This window comes from Gopherus flavomarginatus, chromosome 2, assembly GCF_025201925.1.
Source record: "Gopherus flavomarginatus isolate rGopFla2 chromosome 2, rGopFla2.mat.asm, whole genome shotgun sequence".
Lineage (NCBI taxonomy): Eukaryota > Metazoa > Chordata > Testudines > Testudinidae > Gopherus > Gopherus flavomarginatus.
Genome location: NC_066618.1, coordinates 119,368,527 through 119,394,238, shown reverse-complemented (window position 1 = coordinate 119,394,238; position 25,712 = coordinate 119,368,527). Strand labels below are relative to the sequence as shown.

Sequence of the window (25,712 nt, the reverse complement as noted above, 5' to 3'; positions counted from 1 at the left end):
GTGCTAATCCCCTCGTAGAGGAGTACAGAAATCAATTTTAAGAACCCTTTATGTTGACAAAAATGGCTTTGTCGTGTAGATGGGTGCAGGGTTAAATGAATCTAATGCTGCTAAATTCAACCTAAATTCGTAGTGTAGACCAGGGCTCAGTTTCCCTGTTTAAAGGAATAGAGATAATACTTTCTCTTCTCTCAAGGGTACTGTCTCTCTTCAGACATCATAAAGTGCTTTGAGATCCTTGGATGGAACACATAATAGAACAGCGAAGTACTGTCAATATGTATTTCACTCTACAGCAGTATCTCAGCCACACAAAGCTCAAGGTTCATATTTCTCTGCCACTTTTTAACAAAAGAGCAACAACAGTCCTGAGAAGATGGTGTTCTGTCTCCACCTCCTCCTGCTCTCTCGCCATCTCCCACCTTGTTTCTCTTACTTTCACTGCTTTCCCAGAAAATATCACAGCCTCACATATGCACAGTTATGGCTCAAGTCCTGGTTTAGAAATAATGAAGTTACAGACTAAGTGTCTGAAAATCCTATAGCTATGAATCGTCCAAAGGTGCTGAGGCCGCTAACTTACACTGAAGTCATTGTATGGAGGTCAGCCCATATTGTGCGTGAGCAGTGCATAATTTTCCACTTAAAAAAAAAAAACCCTGTGTATTGAGATGTGCACCCAATAACGATAGTTTTAACCACTGATAACTGACTACGGTGCCGTGTTTGGAGGGCACTCGAACAGTGTTTCCACTCACGTGTTTTTACACATACAGCCAGATGGAAAGAGATACTGACCATTAACTGACTTTACTGACTTAACTTATACTTTACCTAAATTGTTGTAAGACACTCAAACCAATTTAAGCATCCTCATAAGGGAGTTGAACCAATTTAACCAAGCAATTTCTAAAAACCATGTAAATTAAATCAGTACAATTTCTGTGTATATACAATCTATTATGAGGCAGGTGGGAGATAGAATAGATGGCACATTTGTGCACACACAGAGTTTCTTTCGTCTCTTCTATGAGATGTGGTGGTGGAATGTGAGTGAAACTTCAGAGCCTTTCCTGAAGTCCTGACCAAGTAAGCAAAAACACAAATCTTGTTCAGTGGAGTCTCTCTTGTCCTTCTCACCACAACCTGCAATGCTGAGAATGTGTGGAAACCCAGTATGAAAACTGTTGTACCTCCTGCTGTAACGTTCATGCTCTCTAATGGTTAGTATGATGCAAAGGGAACCTAACAAAGGAATTTGGATTGAAAACTATCCCCATCAGCAGCTTCTGTGTTGGCAAAAATTAAAGTCTATGGAGCAGCTAGTAATGGTTTTTTTGAAGTAAGGGGAATAAAAATACAAAGAAAAATTGCCTAGACAGGATCAGAATCAACAGGGCTCAATGGTCAAGATGCATGCAGCATGGAAGCTGTTGATACACAGAGAGAATAGCATTAGTGTCTGTTATTCCTCAGCAAGCTTCACAGACCTCCTCGTGGTGAGGCAATTAAGCATGTTAAGCCAGTGCTATTGAATGCTCCTAATTGCTGCAACATGGTGCTTGGAAACCAAGGGTAAAGAGGGGGCCTACCTTAAAACTCACTCTTCGAGAATGTAATGTAAATCTTTATCCTGAAAACCTCATGAGGGCTTTCAATACAGTGTAACATGACAACATTCTTAAATGGTCACTGTCAAGATAGCGGATAGTAAAGCAAATTCCTTACCCCCGTTATTAATAGCTTAGACGATTAAAGATCATTTAGCTCCAATAAATTAGCACATGTTCCTGTTCTTCACTTAACAAAATGGAAGTTTTATCTATTGACCTCAGGGGCCTGATCCTCACACTACTGATTTTTCTTCTTCTTCTTCAATGGTTATTCTTAAATCTAGATTTCCAAAAAAGGGGGAATCTGACTTTAGTGGGGGTTTAGATGTAAAAGGAATGCAGAACCAAGCCCAAGAGTTTGGGTCTAGCTTTTGTACTGTTATCTCCCCCATGCGCCTATATTTTAGTGAAATGCATAAGGATGTGTGCGCGTGTGTATACATATTATTTAAGACTGATGGAAAGTGCCAGATTGACGGACTTGGAAACACGAGTTCTCTACAGTATTTATCCATACATGAGATACAGCACAGAAATCAACAGTGCAAACTTTCCTCACAGCCCTGAAATCTTGATTAGGAAGGACCATTCTATGACTCCATTCAATCACTGTCATTTTCCTGAAGCTACTAATGGACAAAATGTGATACGACTTCTGTGCCCTAATAAGTGGGCTGAGACAATTTCTATTAGGCTGCTGAATAGCCGTTAAATAGTAGCAACTTAATCTGACTTCGAATCAGTGACAGAAGTCTCCACTATCTCTTTACCAATTATTTGAGCCACCCAGTCCCCCAGCCTTTGTCTTTATCAATTCTTTATCTAGAGTTTTAGATTAATACTTACATTGACTAGTAAAGAGAAGTCAGTCACCAGCTCGCTGAGTTGAATTAAGTCCTACAAATAAAAAATGATTTATTATGTATCTGCTTAAAGAAAATGAACTTAAATGGTAATATAAGGGAGCTCCAATGTACCTCTTCTAAAGTTTCCCATGATTCAGCAGCATTTTCATCCTGAGGAATTTCAGGGAGTGGGGAGTACATCTGGATAAAACTCTGAGAAGTGTCCACAGCTCCAGTGTTATACAAAGGCTCTGAGTGAAAACATGGTATTTATAAATGCATGAATTCAATTAGAAAACAGGCTGCAAAAAATTGTCTTCTCGTATCTTAATATTACTTGATAACATGACAATTGACCCAACTCAAGCCAGACAATAGCCCTAAAAAGTTTATACAAGCAAAGTTCTATTCTGAACACCACAGATCTTATTTAAAAAATTGTTCTTCCCTCCAAAAATATTAAATTTCTTAGAAGAGACACACTCTCCAGATTTCTTCTGAAAACAATCATCAAATTATACTGCTTAATTCGGTTTAATTAATTTTGTATGGATTGTGTATTTTCAAATGTAGCAAAAGAATCTAAAGCCTGGGATAAGCACTTTTTATTTATATATGATAGATATAAACAAATCATGAATGAAGTCAGAGCGATGGTTCACATAGTTATGGTTAAGTGCACCATTTCTAGTCCATCTTTCCCACTCTGAGCCAGCAGGAACTAGGGAAGGATGGCTGCTGCAGAAGAAGAGCAATAAAACCCTGCTAATGCTAATAAGAGAGTAGTAGAGTGTTGCTCAATTCTAAACCCTAAGACCAGGTAGATAACGGCACCATGATAATAACAATGGGCTTTTAAAAGGTTGAAAATATGGAAAAGGGATCCTCAAATACAAATATTGCCCCCTCTTCCTCTCCATATACACACACATACAAAGGAACACATATGTGGGGCAGAAGGAGGCATGGGATGGTATTGCAAGGAACAGCTAGAAAGATCACTTTATAAAGTAAAGTAATTGACCAGAACCCTGTGCATTTTTCTTATGTCAACAGTACTTTGTAAGTGATACAATGGAGGCTGAACAAGATATGCTTCCAAAACCTTCATAACAAATTAAGTACACCATATCTGCACATTCTGATTTGTAACCAAATACAGCCTTTACACAAAATTTGGTAATTTTTTGCACACCAGCAGGACACATCATATCTGCACAATTCTATGAATAAAAACCAAGTGGGAGATGAAGGACACGGGGCCAGATTTTCAAAGGTATTTAGGTACCAAAAGATGCAGCTAGGTCTAGTCAGATTTTCAAAAATACCTTGGCAGGTTAGGCACCTGATTCCTATTGCTTTCAAGGCCCACTGATTTCAATGGTATTTAGGGGCCTAATGGGATTTTTGCAAGTGTGTGAATAGATGAGGTGCCTATCTGTTCTTTAGACACCCAAATACATTTGAAAATCTGGCCTATGGTGACCAGAAACAATCTGTCAATTCATCAACTACAGTTCAGACTTCCTTTGATAAATCAGATCATTTTAAATGCAAACATGTTTTAATACACTTTCTTTTTTTCTTATGTATCCAATACTTTTAAGGTGGTTTTAGGTAACTCATAAAAACAATTTTAAAATGTACATTTTAATTGAATTTCAATTTCCATCCAAATGCAGCTTGACGGGAATCCCAAATAAAAATTTATTACCTGGTAATATGTCTCTCAACATTTTCTAACATTAAAAAAATGTCAAAATTTAGAAGCTGAATAGATGTATGGCAAACTACAGAATTGTGCAGATATGGTGTGTCCTGCTGGTGTGCAAAAATTACCAAATTTTGTGTAAAGGCTGTATTTGGTTACAAATCAGAATGTTTAAATGGTTATCAACTAATGAGAATAAACCCTTCATTAGGAAAATAACTAAAATGTAGACATCCAAAACAATCAATTATTTAAATTAAAGTTTGCTGCTTGGTGATATAAATTATTCCATCCTGAAGGCAACCATCTATGAATCCCCACTCTGTCTCTCCAAATGCAGGAAGTGGGGGCCTGCAAGGATGTTAAAAATTAATACTGGCCACTCCAGGCTTGTATTAAACTCCCAAGGTCACAGCTTTTCTCTGACCTTGGCTTGGTAAACGCTGCCACCACCCTAATGCAAAAACCCTCTTTGAACCCAGGAAGGAGCACTTGGGAATTCCTCCGTGTGGGGTGCCCTCAAGCCCTTTCACCACCACCACCACCACCACCACCACCAGGGGAAGAGCTGAGAAAGAAAACAAAGGAAATTAGCTGTGGCTCCAACTAATGGAACAACATGCACAAACCTCTTAGGACACCAAAAATCTAATCTGGTTTTTTTTTAAAAGGTAAATTTTATTAAAAACAAAAAGGAAAAAATATATCTGGAACTTAGGCTTTTTGCTAGATCTTAAAAGGAACAATTACAAAAATTAAACACCCAAAATAGCTTTCTTGGGGATTCAGCTTAAAGATTACAAGCAAACAAAAGCATCAGAGGTTAGCACAGAGGACATCCATAAGCCAAAATAAGAAATAAACCTGAAACAGTCCCTAATTTTACTTACATATCTGACGCTCCAGATAAATAGATTCGAGGTATTAACTGATAATCTATAATCATACCTGAATTAAAGCTGGTTACAGCATTACTGCTCCGTGTCCCTGCAGCCCAGAGAACAACAGACAAAGGGAAAGTTTCTTTCCCAATTTTAAAAAGTTCTACCTTTCCATTGGCTCTTTTGGCCAGGTGCCCACTCCTTTTCTTTTACCTGCGGGCTTGTTAACCCTTTACAGGTAAAGCAAGCAGAGGACAGACCAAGGGGATTTTACAGCTAACTCGCTGGCTGCGTGTCCATCAAATGGAGCTACTCCCCTCGCCCCCCTTTATGTATCACAAGAGTCTTTCAAAAACAGCTTTTATGAACTGCACAAATACACAACATATCCCATCGCATACACGGTATTGGGGGGAAAAAGTGGTTCAAAATAGTGCAAATCTTAGGTCTAACAACATTGACAGTTTAAATGTTTGCCCAGTAGCAAACAGTGCAGTTAAGGTTACATTCCCTGTGATTCAGACCTTAATGTTATTTAAATGTACTTTGATTGCTTATACTAGGCTTGATCTCAGGCAGAGCTCTGTGAAGCTTAAGAACTTTTTTCTTCCACCAATAGAAGTTGGTCCCATATGAGATATTACCTCACCAACCTTATCTCTGTCTCATGCCCATGCCTGGCAGAATTATTATTTTATTTATAATTTCAACAGATATCTTCAATGGTTATTGTTAAGCCTTCCTTTCTATTTTTATCAATCTAAATTTTCACAGTTATAGGAAATTATGGGGGTGGGGGACAGACAATTATTTAATGACAGTAGTTGTTGAGATTCAAAAAGTTAAAGCTTTATAACTATTACATAAGAAGGGCCATACTGGTTCACACCAAGATCCATCCAGCCCAGTATCCTGTCTTCTGACAGTGGCCAATGCCAGGTGTTTCAGACGGAACGAACAGAACAGGTAATCATCAAGCGATCCATCCCATCACTCATTCCCAGTTTCTGGCAAACATAGGCTAGGGACGCCATCCCTGTCCATCCTGGCTAATAGCCATTGATGGACCTGTCCTCCATAAATTTATCTAGTTCTTTTTTGAACCCTATTATAGTCTTGGCCTTCACAACATGCTCTGGCAAAGAGTTCCACAGGTTGACAGTTCATTGTGTGAAAAAACACTTCTTTTTGTTTGTTTTAAATCTGCTTCCTATTAATTGCATTGGGTGACCCCTAGTTCTTGTCTTAGGAGAAGGAGTAAATAACACTTCCTTTCACTTTCTCCACATCAATCAAGATTTTATAGACCTCTATCACATTCCCCCCTTAGTCATCTCTGTTAAAACACAATTTGTCAACATCACTTTAAAATATACAATGTAAATATCCTTAAACTATTTCTCAAATGCATTTTTCTTACTTTACCTATCTGTAAATTCTGATTATCCATGGAAATATTTTTTCCATCAGTTTGAATGTACGATGAAATTGACGCTTACCAGTATTTCTCCAAAAAATCTAATCCTTCCAATAATCACCACCCCCGGCAGAGTGTCAGATGTACTACATGTACATACAAACACATATGGTAAAAATATATTCCTTTTAAGGAACAGCAGTATTAAATATCTATTTGGGGGAAATGAGGAAAGTACTGCAGCTTTAAATAAAAGCACACAACACATTAATGCCTCAGCAATACACAAAAATAGAAAAAACACAACTTCCCAATCATCTGTGACTTAGTTCACATTGGTGCAACAGACCAAAGTTGTCTGCTTTCTGCTACGGAAACACAGTAACTCCTTACTTAACGTTGTAGTTATGTTCCTGAAAAATGTGACTTTAAGTGAAACCATGTTAAGCAAATCCAATTTCCCCATAAGAATTAATGTAAATGGGGGCGAGTTAGGTTCCAGGGAAAAATTTTTTTGCCAGACAAAAGGCATTATATACATTTAAACAAGCAATCTAATACTACAATCATCACTGCTGAGTATGAAACTTGGTTGAAGTGGTGGAGTCAGAGTGGAAGAGGGTGGATTGTCCGGCTGCTACTCTTGCTGAACTTTCTGAACATTTCCTGCAGGGCCGTGCCCCTCTCTGCTGTGTGCATGCAGGGACAGAGAGATGCAGCTGGCATTAAAGTGAATTGCAATGCTCCTGTGCATTTCACAGACTTTCATGGGAGCAGGGCCAGGTTCTGTGCATCTCTACACCGCTTCTCCCCCTTGCTATAGCGAAGCAGGTGCTGGAATGCTATTTCGGTAACTTGCTTTGGGTGAACTGCCGCCCCCTGTGTTCTTACCTCCCTCCAGCGAAGGGGCGCAGCAGATAAAACATTTATTCTGTACCAAGACAGCAAGGCAGGGCCTCTGCTGTGCACCACCCGCAGCTGCTTTGCAGGCAGCTGGTGGCCTCACAAGCACTTGGTGTAGAGCCCTATTCCCGAGCAGGGCCGTGGGGCCATAAAGCAACAGTGAATCGTGGGGTGGCGAGGTGTAGTATGCACGTGCTGTGTGTTTACAAACATACTATACAGTACTATAGTTGGGAGGTGCCCCCGCCTTACCCCACACAGGCACAGCCTACTGGCACTGGAGATGAGGCAGGCAAGGAGGCTGAAGGTGCTGTAGGCTAGGAGAAACACGTTGCGCAGCAGCAGCAGCTTCCCCTACCAGGGGCGGGGGTTCAGCCCTCAGCCCGCCCACTCCACTTCTTCCCCCAAGCTCCCAACCTTGACCTGCCTCTTCTCCCCTCCCACCTCCTCCCTCTTTACCTCGCGCGTGTCCTGGCTCCTCCACCCCTCCCTCCTTTCTAAACACCACGTTAGGAGGCAGGGGAGAGAGGGGGGTGGCACGCCGAGTCCTCGCTCCTTCCCCCTCCCTCTTGCCTCCAAAACACCGCAAACCAGCTGATTGCCGCCAGCAGGAGGCAGGGGAGGGAGGGGGGAGGCGCACCGAGACCTCGCTCCTCCCCCCTCCCTCCTGCCCTAGACAATCAGCTGGCTTGCGATGTTTTGGAGGCAGGGGGGAGGAGTGAGGACTTGGCGCAGGTTTCCCCTCTCTCCCCCCCCACCTCCTGCCCAGGGCAATCAGCTGGCCTGCGGCATTCGGGAGGCAGAGGGAACCTGTGCACCGAGTCCTCGCTCCTCCCCCTCTCCCTCCTGCCTTCAAAACGCCGCAAGCCAGCTGATTGCCACGAATAGGAGCTAGGGGGAGGAGGAGGAAGGCGCTGATCCGCGGGGTCTGCCAGTGGGCAGGAGGCGCTGGGCGGGGGCATAGGGAGGCTGCCAGCTGTGGAGAAAGCAGGCAGCCAAACAATGTAAGAGTGGAGCATTGCACAACTTTAAATGAGCACGTTCCCTAACTGATCAGCAACATAACAACGAAACAACGTTAACCGGGATGACTTTAAGTGAGGAGTTACTGTACTGATTGAGATCTACAACAGCATATTCCACTGATACATAATCAGCCACCAGTATCAGGCATAGTCCAACAAAAAAATTTCAAATGACCAAATTCATCCCTGATGTAGCTCTCTTTGGAATTGCACCAGAAATTAATTTAGCCTTATAAAGACTGATCTTTTGCTATTCTGCTTCAGGATAATCTCCCTGGTTTTATGTCACTGAATCAAAGCTGCTGGTTAGGTCTGAAGTGTTGTATTTTTGTTTCACGCCAAAGATGTTTTGTTCTTTTTAGCTAAGAGAACAAATATATTACTTTGGGGACGGGGTCCCCATCCTTCCCTTTCAGTTTTCTTACTAGTACTCTGTATGTGTCTTTTCTGTTTAGCAGTAACATTTCTTGTACTTTTAAGGAGCAGCCTCAGCAAACACTCAACAAGCCAACAACCAGGCTCTCAAATGCAGTGATTTCTGGTCTGAATGAAGCATCTGACCTTGGTTCTGTGATATGTCTGGATTGTCTGGAAGTGCTATCAGAGTCAGAATAGACATTTTGAGGTGGTCTATTAACCAGAAAGAACAGTTTCAACCAATATAGAGCAATCAGGATCAGTATGGCTGCATTCTGGCAGATTCTCCCTATCACCCAGAAATGCATATATAATTCCTTGACCCCTGGGGTTAGAAAGGCATTTTGCAAGGATCCTGGGCTCATGCCTCCTCTGGAGTAAAAGACAGGACACATGTTTGCTGGCAAACAAGTCTATACATGGAATTTCTCCATCAGTGTTGTGTGAAGGAGTATTTCCTTATGTCTGTTTTAAACCTGCTGCCTATTGATTTCATTGGGTGATCCCTGGTTCATCTGTTATATGAAGGGGTCAATAATTTCTTATTCACTTTTGCCACACCATTCATGATTTCACACACCTCTACCATATCTCCTCCAACATGAGCAGTCCCACTCTCTTTAATCTCTCCTCATACAGAAGCTGTTCCATACCCCCTCATTAATTGGCAATGCTATTCTGACAGAAGCAGAAGAGTGCAATGTGTCACATAGATTATGAGCTTTTTCTTCAGTTACTCAGGTCTCTGTTTTGAGGATTTCTGCTATGCAAGAGAATAGCTGCTAAAAGGCTATAAAATCATCAGGAGATGGTACAAGAGCCAAGACTGCATCATCAGGGGAAGATAATGACAGGTCGCTGGGAAAACATGAATGGTGTTGTTCAGGAGGCTCAAGACCTACTTGTTCCTCATCTTCAAGCTGTTTTTACTCCTCCTTCTCTGTAGTCAAGAGTCTGGCAATTGATAAAAAAGGCAAATGTTCTACGTTTTTGTGACTGGTAAGATGGTGATCAGCTCCTGGATGCTTTAGTCGATAAGTTCCCCAGTATATCCAATAGGACTAAGGAGGAGCACTGCAGAGATAAGGCTGGTTTTGTTATGATTGACTAGGCCAATGCTAGGCCAGAGGGGCTCTGAAGTGTGTCCCCCTAGATTGTAATGATACCTTCACTTGATCTGCATGAATGAAAAAGAGAAGGTTCTTTGCTGGAAGGTGGAAAGATGTTTCCCAGTAATGGAAAAGACAAGTAGACTTTCTCCAAAAGTTGGTGCTGATATCTGCAGTGATTTCAGTAGTATGAGGATAGTGCATTAACATCTGTACTATCAGTGCCAAAGTCTTCACCAGCACTGACAGGTATAGGTATGAAAGGTGTCTAATACTTCTTCAGTACTGACCTGGAAGCTTGTGCCAGCGTCACCTGCCCCAATACATGAGTGGCTTTAGTGCTCTGTTCCCAGGAGAGTGAGTTTTTAAATTTCTATTTGCAGGACAAGGGAGATTGGTACTAGAAGTCATTTCTATCTTGTGTTGCCTTGGTAAGGAGGTGGTGACATAACCTTAGTCCCAGATTTGGACCTTAGCGTCCAAAATATGGGGGTTAGCATGAAAACCTCCAAGCTTAGCCACCAGCCTGGACCTGGTACCTGCTGCCACCACCCAAAAAATTAGAGTGTTTTGGGGCACTCTGGTCCCTCTGAAAAACCTTCCCTGGGGACCCCAAGACCCAAATCCCTTGAGTCTCACAACAAAGGGAAATAATCCTTTTTCCCTTCCCCCCTCCAGGTGCTCCTGGAGAGATACACAGACACAAGCTCTGTGAAACTACACAGAGAGACTCCCCCTCTCTGTTCCCAATCCTGAAAACCAAAAGTACTTTCCTATTCTCCCAGAGGGAATGCAAAATCAGGCTAGCAATCCAACACACAGATCTCCCCTTGATTTCTTCCTCCCACCAATTCCCTGGTGAGTACAGACTCAATTTCCCTGAAGTAAAGAAAAACTCCAACAGGTCTTAAAAGAAAGCTTTATATAAAAAGAAAGAAAAATACATCCAAATGTCTCTCTGTATTAAGATGATACAATACAGGGTCAATTGCTTAAAAGAATATTGAATAAACAGCCTTATTCAAAAAGAATACAAATCAAAGCACTCCAGCACTTATATTCATGCAAATACCAAAGAAAAGAAACCATAGAACTTACTATCTGATCTCTTTGTCCTTACACTTAGAAACAGAAGATTAGAAAGTAGAACTACTTCTCCAAAGCTCAGAGAAAGCAGGCAGGCAGACAAAAGACAAAAGACACAGACACTCAATTCCCTCCACCCAAAGTTGAAAAAATCCGGTTTCCTGATTGGTCCTCTGGTCAGGTGCTTCAGGTGAAAGAGACATTAACCCTTAGCTATCTGTTTATGACACGCCCCCCAAATTGCAGACAGTGGGGAAGCTCACTGGCGGCGATTTCCTTCTAGAACTTGAAAATAAACAGATTAATACAACACATACACCTTTACATATACTCCTAAGTATATAACTAACAGACTTCTACATTTTAAGAACACTTTTTAACTACTGAATTCTGGGAAACTCTCACGGGAGAGTGCATCAGCTACTTTGTTAGAAGCTCCTGTGATGTGTTGAATTTCAAAATCAAAATCTTGGAGAGCTAAACTCCAACGAAGAAGTTTCTTGTTGTTCCCCTTGGCAGTATGAAGCCACTTTAGTGCAGCATGGTCAGTTTGTAGTTGGAACCGCCGTCCCCAAACATATGGGCGTAGCTTTTCCAGGGCGTACACAATGGCATAGCATTCCTTTTCACTGACTGACCAGTGACTTTCCCTCTCAGACAGTTTCTTGCTGAGAAACACGACAGGATGGAAGTTGTGATCTGTTGCTTCCTGCATGAGCACTGCTCCTATACCACGCTCAGATGCATCCGTGGTTACTAGGAATGGCTTGTCAAAGTCCGGGGCCCTGAGCACAGGGTCAGACATGAGCATCGCCTTAAGCTGGGTAAAGGCCTTTTGACACTCGTCAGTCCACTTAACGGCATTTGGCTGGGTCTTTTTGGTCAGGTCGGTCAATGGGGCAGCGATTTGGCTGTAGTGTGGGACAAATCGCCTGTAGTATCCGGCCAAGCCTAAGAAGGATTGGACCTGCTTCTTGGACCGTGGGACAGGCCACTTTTGGATAGCATCCACCTTGGCCTGTAGGGGGTTTATGGTTCCTCGACCCACCTGGTGCCCCAGGTAAGTCACTCTGTTTTGGCCTATTTGACACTTTTTGGCCTTAACAGTTAGTCCGGCCTGCCTGATGCGCTCAAAGACCTTTTCCAGATGTAGTAGGTGTTCGGGCCAGGAGTCTGAAAAAATGGCCACATCATCGAGGTAGGCAACTGCAAATTCTCCCAGTCCAGCTAGTAGACCATCTACCAGCCTCTGGAAGGTGGCGGGTGCATTTCGAAGGCCGAAAGGAAGGACATTGAATTCATACACCCCCGCATGGGTGACGAATGCTGACCTCTCCTTGGCAGGTTCATCTAGCGGTACTTGCCAGTACCCCTTGATTAAGTCTATTGTAGAGATGAACTGGGCACGTCCCAACTTTTCCAATAGCTCATCGGTACGTGGCATTGGATAGTTGTCCGGACGAGTTACAGCATTTAGCTTACGGTAGTCCACGCAAAAGCGTATTTCCCCATCTGGTTTGGGTACCAGAACCACTGGAGATGCCCATGCACTGGTAGATGGGCGGATTATACCCATCTGTAGCATGTTCTGGATTTCCTGTTCTATAGCAGCTTGGGCATGAGGAGACACTCGGTAGGGTGGGGTTCTGATTGGGTGAGCATTACCTGTATCAATGGAGTGGTATGCCCGTTCAGTCCGTCCTGGGGTGGCTGAGAACAATGGGGCGAAGCTAGTGCACAGCTCCTTGATTTGTTGCCGCTGCAGACGTTCCAGGGTGGTTGAGAGGTTCACCTCTTCCACGCCACCGTCTTTTTTCCCGTCGTAGTAGACACCGTCAGGCCACTCAGCATCATCTCCCTGGACTGTAAACTGACAAACCTGTAAGTCTCTGGAATAGAAAGGCTTGAGAGAATTAACATGGTACACTTTAGGCGTTAGTGAGGAATTGGGAAATGCTATGAGGTAGTTTACAGCTCCCAGGCGCTCTTGGACCGTGAATGGCCCTTCCCATGATGCTTCCATCTTATGGGCCTGTTGCGCCTTCAAGACCATAACCTGGTCTCCTACCTTGAAGGACCGATCTCTGGCATGTCTGTCATACCAGGCCTTTTGCTCTTCTTGAGCATCCTTTAGGTTCTCTCTAGCAAGGGCTAAAGAGTGTCAGAGGGTGCTTTGTAGGTTGCTTACAAAGTCCAGAATGTTAGTTCCTGGAGAAGGCGTAAACCCCTCCCATTGCTGCTTCACCAACTGTAATGGCCCCTTAACCTCGTGACCATACACAAGTTCAAATGGTGAAAACCCTAAACTGGGATGTGGTACAGCCCTGTAGGCAAACAGCAACTGCTGCAACACTAGGTCCCAATTATTGGAGAATTCGTTGATGAATTTTCGTATCATGGCCCCCAAAGTTCCATTGAACCTTTCCACCAGGCCATTGGTTTGATGGTGGTATGGGGTGGCAACCAAGTGATTCACCCCATGAGTTTCCCACAGTTTTTCCATGGTCCCTGCCAGGAAATTAGACCCTGAATCTGTAAGGATGTCGGAGGGCCAACCTACCCTGGCAAAGATGTCTGTTAGGGCCAGGCACACAGTGTTAGCCCTGGTGTTGCCTAGAGCTACTGCTTCTGGCCATCGGGTAGCAAAGTCCACTAAAGTCAGTACGTACTGCTTTCCTCTGGGCGTCTTTTTTGGGAAAGGGCCCAGAATATCCACAGCTACTCGCTGAAATGGGACCTCAATTATGGGGAGTGGCTGTAGAGGGGCCTTGACCTGGTCTTGAGGCTTTCCCACTCTTTGGCATACCTCACAAGACCGGACATAATTGGCAACATCCTTGCCCATCCCCTCCCAGTGGAAGGACTTCCCCAACCGGTCCTTGGTTCTGTTCACCCCAGCATGGCCACTGGGATGATCATGGGCTAAGCTTAAGAGCTTCCCCCGGTACTTAGTTGGAACCACCAACTGTTTTTGCGGCTGCCATTCTTCCCGGTGTCCACCAGAAAGAATTTCCTTGTACAAAAGTCCTTGGTCTATAACAAATCGGGATCGATTAGAAGAGCTGAGAGGCGGTGGGGTGCTCCGTGCCGCCGCCCAAGCTTCCTGAAGGCTGTCATCTGCTTCCTGCTCAGTCTGGAACTGTTCCCTTGAGGCTGGGGTCACCAGTTCTTCCTCAGACTGTGGACTTGGGCTTGGTCCCTCTGGAAGCGATGTAGGTGATGGGGTTGTTTCCGTTGCTGGTGAACCGCTCTCCGCTGGTGCACCTGAGGGTATTTCAGGCTCTGGCTGAGCCTTTTGGGTATGGCTGTCTGTTGCTTCTGCCAGTTTTGGCTCGCTGGCGCCCTCTGGCGTTGAGTTTGAAGATGGGGTTGCAATGGCTGGTGCTGGTTGCTGTTCCAGTTCCGGGCCTGGGACTGGAGATGCTGTGGCTGTTTCAGTGGTAGGCATGGAATCCGGGTCCACTACCTCGGTCTGGGTCTCCGGTAACACAGACGGGGCCTCTGTGGACGGTTCAGGAACAGGAATGGGTCTGGAAGCTTGCCTGGTTTGGCTACGTGTAACCATTCCCACTCTCTTGGCCCGCCTCACCTGGTTGGCCAAGTCTTCCCCCAGTAGCATGGGGATAGGATAATTGTCATAGACTGCAAAAGTCCACATTCCTGACCAGCCTTTGTACTGGACAGGCAGTTGAGCTGTAGGCAAGTCTACAGCTTGTGACATGAAGGGGTAAATTGTAACTTTGGCCTTTGGGTTGATGAATTTGGGGTCGACGAAGGATTGGTGGATAGCTGACACTTGTGCCCCCGTGTCTCTCCACGCAGTAACCTTCTTTCCGCCCACTCTCAAATTTTCCCTTCGCTCCAAGGGTATTTGAGAGGCATCCGGGCCTGGGGATCTTTGGTGTGATGGTGGTGTAATGAATTGCACTCGCATGGTGTTCTTGGGACAGTTGGCCTTGATATGTCCCAGTTCATTACACTTAAAGCATCTTCCATCTGATGGGTCACTGGGCCGAGGTGAGTTACTGGAGACTGGTGAGGTTGAAGGGTAGGGTATCTGTGGCTTTACTTGGGTGGTATGTGGGGTCTTTGGCTGTCCTCGGTTGTAGGGTTTATGGTCTGTGTGCCCCCTGGGGTAATCGTTCCCCTTGACAGTAGCTTTCTTGCTTTCTGCCAGTTCCATCCATTTGGCTCCAATCTCCCCCGCCTCAGCGATATCTTTGGGATTTCCATCTTGTATGTACCGTGTGATGTCTTCAGGAACACCATCCAAGAACTGCTCCATTTGTATGAGGAGGTTTAGTTCTTCCAAGGTTTGAATGTTGTTTCCTGTTATCCAGGCCTCATAGTTTTTTGCAATGTAGTAGGCGTGTTTGGGAAATGACACCTCGGGTTTCCACTTTTGGGTTCTGAAGCGCCGACAGGCATGATCTGGGGTTATCCCCATTCGGTATCTGGCCTTGATTTGAAAAAGTTTATAGTCATTCGTTTGCTGCTTAGGCATTTCAGCTGCCACCTCTGCTAAAGGTCCACTGAGTTGTGGCCTTAATTCTACCATGTACTGGTCTTCGGGGATGCTGTACCCAAGACAGGCTCTTTCAAAATTTTCCAAGAAGGCCTCGGTGTCATCACCTGCCTTGTAGGTGGGAAATTTCCTGTGCTGTGGAGCAATATTTGGCGCCGGGTTGTTAGGGTTGGCTGGCACATGCAGCCCAGCTTTGGCCAACTCCAGTTCATGTTTTCTCTGTTTTTCCTTCTCTTCATTCTCTTTTTGTTGTTTTTCCATTTCTTTTTGGTGTTTTTCCATGTCTCGGCGGTGGGCCGCCTCTTCTTCTTCTAGTTTTCTTCTGTGTGCTGCCTCTCTTTCTCTCTCTCTTATTTCCATCTCTGTTTGTTTTATTTCCAGTTGTCGCCTGTGTTCAGCTTCTTTGAGTTGCTCTTCGGCCTCAATTTTTGCCTTAGAAGTCATGATTCCTGTTTTCTTGTGTTGGGGTGCCCTCCGGTGTTTATCTTCTGAACTGCAGGCTCTCTGTTGCCTCCTGAAGTCTGCCTAGCAACAGTGCCTTTAGCTAATCTTCAATGTTAAGTAAACCTGAAAAACCACTTTATTTGCATGCCTATAAGTGCTGGTACTTGCCTCCTAATGGGAGGGCTATTGCATGACAAAAGACCCTCAACAGTCTCTTAATGGCTTCTCACTTAACATGCAAGCCACAAACTGCCAGAGAGAGCAGAAAAAAAAATTATCTCTGGTTCCCTTTTAAAACCAAACTGTTTCTCTCTGCTAAAAAAGCCCTTAGCAGAGAAAAGAAAAATATAACATTCCTACTGGCTTCTGGATTCTGTCTATATCCTCCCACCACTGCCACTCATGACATAACCTTAGTCCCAGATTTGGACCTTAGCGTCCAAAATATGGGGGTTAGCATGAAAACCTCCAAGCTTAGCCACCAGCCTGGACCTGGTACCTGCTGCCACCACCCAAAAAAATTAGAGCGTTTTGGGGCACTCTGGTCCCTCTGAAAAACCTTCCCTGGGGACCCCAAGACCCAAATCCCTTGAGTCTCACAACAAAGGGAAATAATCCTTTTTCCCTTCCCCCCTCCAGGTGCTCCTGGAGAGATACACAGACACAAGCTCTGTGAAACTACACAGAGAGACTCCCCCTCTCTGTTCCCAATCCTGAAAACCAAAAGTACTTTCCTATTCTCCCAGAGGGAATGCAAAATCAGGCTAGCAATCCAACACACAGATCTCCCCTTGATTTCTTCCTCCCACCAATTCCCTGGTGAGTACAGACTCAATTTCCCTGAAGTAAAGAAAAACTCCAACAGGTCTTAAAAGAAAGCTTTATATAAAAAGAAAGAAAAATACATCCAAATGTCTCTCTGTATTAAGATGATACAATACAGGGTCAATTGCTTAAAAGAATATTGAATAAACAGCCTTATTCAAAAAGAATACAAATCAAAGCACTCCAGCACTTATATTCATGCAAATACCAAAGAAAAGAAACCATAGAATTTACTATCTGATCTCTTTGTCCTTACACTTAGAAACAGAAGATTAGAAAGTAGAACTACTTCTCCAAAGCTCAGAGAAAGCAGGCAGGCAGACAAAAGACAAAAGACACAGACACTCAATTCCCTCCACCCAAAGTTGAAAAAATCCGGTTTCCTGATTGGTCCTCTGGTCAGGTGCTTCAGGTGAAAGAGACATTAACCCTTAGCTATCTGTTTATGACAGGTGGTACCGATCCTCAGTGCCAAAGTGGAAGCTGGTACTGAGGTGGTTTTCCATGGTCCCAGATCCTTGACTGACAGTGGCACAGATTTTTTGCTAGTACCGACCTTAGCTGTTTTGCACCAGCTAACAGGAACACTGGCTGTCTGGGACTTGAAGTGGATGCCCATGCTTCGGGGTCTAACACTCCCCTCACCGATTTCTCAAGAAGGTACAACTATCAGGGTCAAAAAGGAGCAGCATACTGAGCAGCAGGCTGGTATATGACTATCACTAAGACAAAAAAGGCAGCAGCTATGGCCATCTATAAGTGCAATGAGTCTGTCATAAGATGATCTGGGCTTGAAGCCTGAGGATTCTGAATGTACCATTTTAGATTACAGTGGGGTACTAAGCACTAATGAGAAAGTACATTTTTAATTATTATTTTTTTTGCAATAAATTAATAAAAAGGAGGGTGGGGGGAAGAATTTATTGGGAATTAACCAAAGCTAACTGACTAGAAGAAGTCACAAGAAGAAAATTCCACTAAGAAGAAGAGGGTGAACTCTGCTTTCCATCAGATGGTAAGAGGGAACCAAAGGACGGTTGCGGCCATTCCACACTTTATGCTCTAAGGGTAGAGGCAGGGGGTCAAAAGGACTTTGGTAAAGAACCTTGGGGTGGTGGAGGGGCCAAAGGGTAAGGACACAATACTGGCAGTGGTCTCCGCCCATCACAAAATTAGAAAACATCCTTGTGAGAAGTGTATGACAACATGGACACAAACGTGTCCTGGAGGTCAAGGGAGACAAACCAATCTACCATGGAGGGAATTGTCACTGCTTTGGTTACCATTCTCTGAACCACTGAGAGTGGACAAAAGTGTTCAATGTCCTGAGGTCCAGAACTGGTCTCCATCCCTCCCACTCCTGTTTTTCTTCGGGACCAGGAATGGGAACCCTTTTCCAACGAAGTGCAGGGGAACAGGTTCAACTGCCTGACTGTTAGGAGGATTGTACATTCTGCCTCAAAAGACCCTAACTAGGAGGGTTGATAAAGTGTGATGGGGATGGGGGAAGAAGCAGAAAGGAGGTGAACTGGATGGAGTAACTAGTAAAAGTCACCGCCAGGATCCATCTGTCCAAGGTGATGAGCTCCCAGTAAGGTAGGAAATGGGAGCGATGATCCTCATAACAATGGGGATGGAATAATGTGCAGGGTAAGAAATGGAGCAGGAGAGAGTTCATGACCCTTAAATGGGTCATAACAGCCGTTTCGAGGATGTCACCGGCTGGGAGGTCACTGAAGAGGATGGTCTTCTTTTTAAGTGTGCTTTTTCCTGGGGTGCTCAGCTGTTCTCATGGGCTCATAGGCAAGGCTACATTTCAGTCAGGGGTATTTTTAGTAAAAGTCACAAGCAGAACACAGGCATTAAACAAAAACCTCACGGTCTGTGACCCATCCCGTGCCCCAACCTCTTGACCCCCCCCAACCCCAAATTCTGCTGCTGGGGGTATTGGGACAGTGGCCTGAGTCTGCTCCAGCAGCAGGCGGTAGGACTGGTGCAGGGGCTGCCTGAGCTGCCCCTGAGCCAGGTGCACTGGCTACTGCAGAAGTCATGGAGGTCACGAAAAGTCACAGACTCTGACTTCAATGACAAATTTGCAGCCTTACTCATAGAGACTGAGTGAAACTGTTGAGCCATCCACGCTGGACTGTAGTTTCTCTTTCCCACATAGGTGCATAGATATCCAGAGATTGCAGTGTCACCTGGGAGTTTTTAAGAGAATGAAGAGACCCATCTGTGCGATCACTAAACGATTTGGGTCCCTTGAAGGGAAGGTCCTTGACAGTGTTTTGTTCCTTGTGGGGCAGACCAGAGGACTGCAGCCAAAAATCTCATTGAACGATTACTGCTGTAGCCATGGAACATGCAGCTATGTTGGCTGCATTAAGTGAGGCCTGGAGAGATGCCCTGGCGATTGTCTGGCCTTCTGTTATGAGGGCTTGACATTGTTCCCTCTGTACCCAAAATGTTTGTGATAGGCTGGTGACTGTGTCGGTACCAGAGGATGAGTTACTGTTGCAGATGATAGTATCGGAGGTCTCCGGAAACTCAGACTGAAAGGGGTAACTTTCCTTTCTCTTTTCCCACTCTGAAGAAGGGTTTTTTTTTCCTTCTTTGAGGAGCTAGATGATTTTGCGGGGCTGCAGGGTCTCTGCTTATTGTCACAGTAGAGACAGTCACCAGGGCTCTCTGTGGATCTGAGGCACAGGCGGTGATTTGGATCCTACAGGTCTGAGATAGTGCTCCATTAGCAGGAGTTTAGTCCATCTTCCCTCAATTTCTTAGATCTGCTTTTAAAACCTGGGCAGATCTTACATTTGGAGGGGACGTGACACACTCCCAGGCAGCAGAAGCAGCTTGAATGTACCATCGCTGTGGGGGACAGATCTCTGGCAAGGTGTGAAGCCTGGGATCCTGGGCATAACCCTGTACTGGAGGACAAAAAAAGAGCAAGAGAGAGAGGCACCCAAATCAGGCAAAAAGCACGAACTGTGCTTTAAAAAAAACTACTAAGAAAAGATTAAGCAAGAGAGGTAGCAAGCTGCATAGCTAGCCAACAGACACCGTGATGCTCCATCTCAAACCACAAGCAGTGGAGAATAAGCTGGAGTGACAGGGGGTCTATCCCTCTCCTATTAGGGGTCTAAACAGTGTTTTGAAAAGTAACCATTTAAACTGTTAAAATTGTATCAGTTAACTGTTTAACTGTTAATGAGTTCACAATGAACCGACCGTACATATTATTGTTGTCAAGTACCTTTACTAACAACAAAAACAGACAGTCTTATGTATAAAACCTACCTTTTTGTTTAACCTTTTACATAATACCTCTGAGCCATCCAAAAACACAAAAAGTTCGATTAGAATTTTAACTCTACTGCTGATTTTTGTTAAGAAAGATTAACATGTTTACATGTTCTGGTATCAGTTTTGTACACAGTAAGGCCAGCATTGGAAGACATGTTCTGCAGGCACAGACAATCCTGGAATGCACAGGTAACTCTTTGCCAGTTTTCCAAGCCTGGGAAAACACTGTGCATTGACCTTCCACCACTCCAATGGACTGCATTCCAATGTAAGATATGGCTTCCCTGGTGAAGTGATTCCTGGTGATCCATCAACACTTGCATAACCACATAAAAGCAGCCCTTTCTGTTGATGTACTCTATGGTAAGGTGAGCTGGAGCCAAAATAGGAATGTGTGTGCCATCTATCCCCCGACCATGGTTTGGTAACCCCATAGTCGCAAATCCATCCACAACATCCTCCATATTACCTAGAGTAAGAGCCCTGCATAGCAGGATACAATTAATGCCCTCCCCACACTTGCATAACAGCCCCCACTATGGATTTTCCAACTCTAAAATGATTTCCCACTGATTGATAGCAATCCAGCTTTGCAAGCTTCCACAGTGTGATCTCCACTTGCTTCTCAACTGTCAATGCAGCTTTCATTCTCTTGTCCATGCTCGAACATGGCATACAGATCCAGGAATGTAGCCTTTCGCAGTACTGAAAGTACTGCAGCCACTTATCATCCCAAACCTTCATCATAATGCATTCCCACCAGTCAGTTGCTCATTTCTTAGGCCCAGAAGCTGTCCTGTAGCTGATCTGTAAATGCCACCAACTTTGAATTGTTTTTCATTATGTCCCTTAGCAATCTGTCCTCAAAGAAATTATCATGTGCCCCTTTGTTGTGGTACTTCCTGCAGCTCTGCAAGTGCCGGAAGATTGTTTGTCCTGCATTTGCAGCATCAATGACAACAGTGCAGACCTGCATGTGCTCCTGATAGAGATGATGGATAGCGACAAGTGCTGTGTGAGTTTGTGGGATTTTAAAAAGGCACAAAAATTATGGGTTAGTCATAACCATCTCATGGCATTATGAGATAGTGAAAGTTGCATGATGGGAACTTGACCTTTTCCTCCTAGCCCCCTGGCAGGAGTCATGTGCGCCCAACACCACATTGTGAAAATTCCCCAAAAGGCATTGAACTGGAGGGTGGCACACTGGGATACATACCCCTGGTGAACTGCACTTAGCATCAATGCAAGCAGCTAAGTATGCACATGCATGTGTGATATGCAGTGGCTTTACACTGACATCAAGTGTGGTCGACCAAAGTTTGTAATCTATACATTGCCTTAGCCAGCATTACATATTTTATACTTGTTAAATAAAACCGTTTATCAGTAATTCAAGAATAAAGAAGCTTCCTAAGCAGAACTGTGGACAGAGGAAAATCCCCTTAAGTAAAATGGCCATTCGCCTCCTCCATGCTGACCTATTCTGCACCAGATTAGGATGTCCCACCACTGGGTTTAAGTGACAAAAAGAGCCTTTAATGACTTCTCCACATTAAAGAGTATTTCACACCTCATAAGAAGGCTCTGTTATTACCTAGCTGCTCTGTGTTCTTGGGGAACCAGGGCACAGTATTCAGCCTGTTTGACTCATGACAGACACCACCACCACCACCCACCAACCCCCGCCAGCCTCTGAACCAAATCTGCATCAGAAGACAAAAAGCAATGAAAGACACAAAGCAATGAAAAGGCAGTGTGAGACACACCTAAACCCCTGGGATAAGGATGACAGAATTAAGGAAACTCCCCTAGCCTCATTTGATTCGAAGATGGGACAAGGAGGCATCTCCATTAGCATACAACATGGAGAACAGAGATTCCAAGGCAAGAACCGCATGGAACTCTGGGACCAGAAAAGCAGGGAAGTACTGTATGATGAGGGATCTCTGCTCTAGATATTAATGAATCCATGCCTGCACACACCCAGCTCAGCAGTTATCAGACCCATTCTAGTAATAAATCCTTTACTGGTATCCAAAATAGTGAAGCTCCCTAATTGCATTGTGAGCTCCCTCCAAAGAACACCGCCCAAACCAGGAATGATCAGCAAACCCCAAAGTAACAGGCAAAGCTGGTGACACTGTTGTGTTATTCTAATTTTCTGATAACTTAAATGGCCAGAGTTGGTTTTTTTTCCAATATTTCCCTTCCCACTTCAAAAACAGAAGGAAAAAAGGGAGAGGGGGAGGATGAAACACCTGCGGGCTTAAACTATGAATGAAAAACTTACATTCAAAAGTTCGTATTCTAGAAAATTCTAACCCAGTTATGATAGGGCTTAGAATGGAAGTGCTTCCTCAACAGCAACTACAACATCTCATCAGAACTGCAGTAACAAAAAAACACCTCTGCATACTTTACAAAATACCTTCACACTTCATTACACTCAAGATAAAAATCTAGTTCTCTGGAAAATTCAATATGCTGGTTAAAAAGAATTTTAGTAATTTTAAAAGTGGAGTCTCGCCTTTTGTTAACATTTGCTTAAAATGGAATTAAATTCAGCTCCTATTGGACTTGAGATGGGGGATGGTAGAAAGAGAAAGGGCTGTATCATTTCTTTGACATGCCTCCTAAATGGGCTATTTGAATTTGTAAACTCTTCATTTCTCTGCCAGATTGGAAGCAACATGTGAAAAAGAAGTGGTGTGTAAGGAAGTTTCTTTGATTGAGTAAGATCAGCAGCTAAGATCTGCTTTCAGATCTGCAGCCTCGAACCACAAAAGAACAGGCAATATGATATTACAGCTGCCCCGTGAATTCAAAAAGCTGCTTTCATATTCATGCAAACTTTTAAAAAAATCCTGTATAATTATACTCAGTTGTCTGTGTGCCTATATGTTTCACTTTATGTGAGGTGAACTACTCCATTCCTGAACTGACTTGTGAGTGTATGTCATTCCCATAATATTTTCCTATGGCTATGCCTGCCATCCCAAAATTTCTAATCAGTTTCTTGGTTTTTAATCAATGACCCAAAATGACTCATTTTTTAAAAAAACATGAAGGTGATTCAGATCAAGATACAAATCCTGTTTTTTTAAAAAGAGATATTTTTAGAGTTTAGCATATATTTTTGTCTTCTTTTCTTAGTTGTGAAAAGACTTTCCCTCTTACTAATGACATTGCACACAATTCTCCATGCAATTCTCTACAGAAGGAACTTCTATGACAACAAGGAGACAGAACTAGATACTATGAAGATTAGCACCTTATGAATACAACAGCCAGATTACATAGAATTTCCTGAAAGTAAAGATTTTCTGTGAAGCCACTAACTGAAAATATGTTTTTTAAATAAAAAAATGTGAGACGTGCGAAATATTTTAACCAATATTAAGCTTCAAACTTCTCTGTATGAGGATGTGTTGGTTTAACTGTAATGGTCAGTCCTTCTCAACAGCGATTCAGATGTTAGCAGCAGCTAACTGCAGATTTAGCTTCAAGTGTAAGGGCAGGTGGGACAGAATGAGGGTGAAAAGAGACAAGAAGGTGCTCATGGGGGAAGGAAGGAAAGAAGAGTGAGAGGTGAAAGCTACAGTTTTCATGAAAGCAAAGGGATCAGAGAAGAGCAGTAGCAACCAGGCCCATCCTTGGATGATCAATAAGGTAATATAATGTGTTTTCAAAACCTCATATAATGGTTCGATACTTTTACTGATTTACTGTCACCCATGAAGATATACACCTCTACCCCAATATAACGTGACCCGATATAACATGGGTTCGCATATAGCGCAGTAACCCAGTGGCTCTGGCAGCGGGGCTTGGGTGGCGCTTTAAAGGGCCCGGGATCCCGCTGCTGCAGGGAGCCCCACGCCCTTTATATCACCGCTGGAGCCCTGCCGTTGCTCCCCTGGAGTTGCGGGAGCGGGGCTCAGCCAGTGATTTAAAGGGCCCAGGCTCCCTGCAGCAGCTGGAGCCCTGGGCTCTTTAAATCACCGCTGGAGCCCTGCCGCTGCTACCCTGATATAACAGGGTTTCACCTATAACGTGGTGGGTATTTTTAGCTCCCGAGGAACGCGTTACATTGGGGTAGAGGTGTATTTCTGTGTAAATGGACATTTTATACTCCACTTGCTCCTCCTGATTGAGGCTTTCGGTGATGATATAATAATTGTTTTCATCATTTCATAGATAATGAGTTAAGTAAAAATGTATTAAGTGATTACCATTACAGAGCAATGGAAAAAGAAAATGTAACTACAATAACCCCAAGATTGCTTTTACTGCACAATTTAGTGCTCTCATTACGTAACTACATTTATTAGCCTACCAATTTTTTCCTCTTCCTTGGATAGCTGATTGAAGCATTTATTAACTACATAAACTGTGCAGTAAAATAATCTGTATTCTACATATGGTGAGAAAACTGTGGTATCTGAAAGTTATTTTAAAATTCACCTCTTGTCATATAAGAATAATGTTTTACCAAACTGAAGTCTCGTCTATTTAGTTCCACAATATCTGGTCAGAAAACCCTGGAAATATACTATCATAAAACAAATATAAAAATACCACAATGCAGTACATAGAAAAACAAATTCTACTACCTCCTCCTACCGTCGCAGATCTGATTAGAGGAGACTTTAAAGAGGTGTCCTCCTGTTCATTAAACTGGCTTTTAAGTTCTTCTGCAGATTCTGAATGGAGTTGTAGAAATTCTTTTATGGCAAATGACGCTTCCTCTTTTACTGGATTTATCATTCTTTGGAGAATTTGTTTATCTTCTAGTCGGACCCGCAAACACAGTTTCTCCATCTCTCGGATATTGGCTCTCAGTTGCTGCAATAGTTTTAAAAGATTATTTGTAACTTTATGGCATGCTGCTACTCCTACACACCTCTTTCTAGGGGTGATGCAAATTAACTACAGTTATTTTCATTTTTAAATAATCAAAAAAATTACATTTCAATATTTTGTATAAGTTGAGAAAAACAAAAATTCCAAAAAGGCTTGTTCTCAGAAAACCAAATGCTTTAATTTTATTCTAGTTAAAATGAAAATATTCTAAACAAAAATCTGTTGCACCAAGGAGATAATAGGCATATTTTGCACAAGTAGAAGAACTCACCTACAGTGAGAAAAATGTTCTTTCCCCACTGTTTTGTTCTTTCCTGTTTTATCTGTGCACAGGTCTATTCCCACAGTATTTCATTTCCTACATCTGTGACAACTGATACCTATAAGTTCTTTCCCTGGAACCAGTACAACCCACACAATCCACCAGATACCCAGCAGCTCAGTGCAGTCACTAATTCTGTATCCTCTCACCCATTCTAATAAACTAGCTGTACACTGGGGAGTAGCCACTGACATTTGGTACCTAAGTACCCAATTACAGCCCTGATTACAGATGTCATATTTAAGGTCTTGTCTTCACTATGAATGTGCCCCAATTACAGCTATCGATATAGCTGCACAAATGTAACCCTTAACACAGACAGGCAAAGCATGGTTCCTCCTCTGTATATTTAATCACCTGTCCCATTGTGCCCACAGGGGCTGCAGAATTCCAGTTCTTGCTGCCATATTGGTAATA

General features: G+C 43.5%; 1 protein-coding gene across 6 annotated transcripts in view; it reads right to left on the bottom strand.

Annotated features, from left to right (window-relative positions):
- STX17 (syntaxin 17) overlaps window positions 1-25,712 on the bottom strand; it is a 121,423-nt gene that overhangs the window by 5,804 nt on the left and 89,907 nt on the right. For all 6 annotated transcript variants that reach the window (XM_050938252.1, XM_050938255.1, XM_050938251.1 and 3 more), the window contains 3 exons: window positions 24,724-24,955; window positions 2,591-2,709; window positions 2,460-2,510 (listed from right to left, as the gene is read on the bottom strand). In XM_050938252.1, coding sequence (XP_050794209.1) covers window positions 2,460-2,510; window positions 2,591-2,709; window positions 24,724-24,955 — 402 coding nt within the window. The remainder of the gene's footprint in view (window positions 1-2,459; window positions 2,511-2,590; window positions 2,710-24,723; window positions 24,956-25,712) is intronic.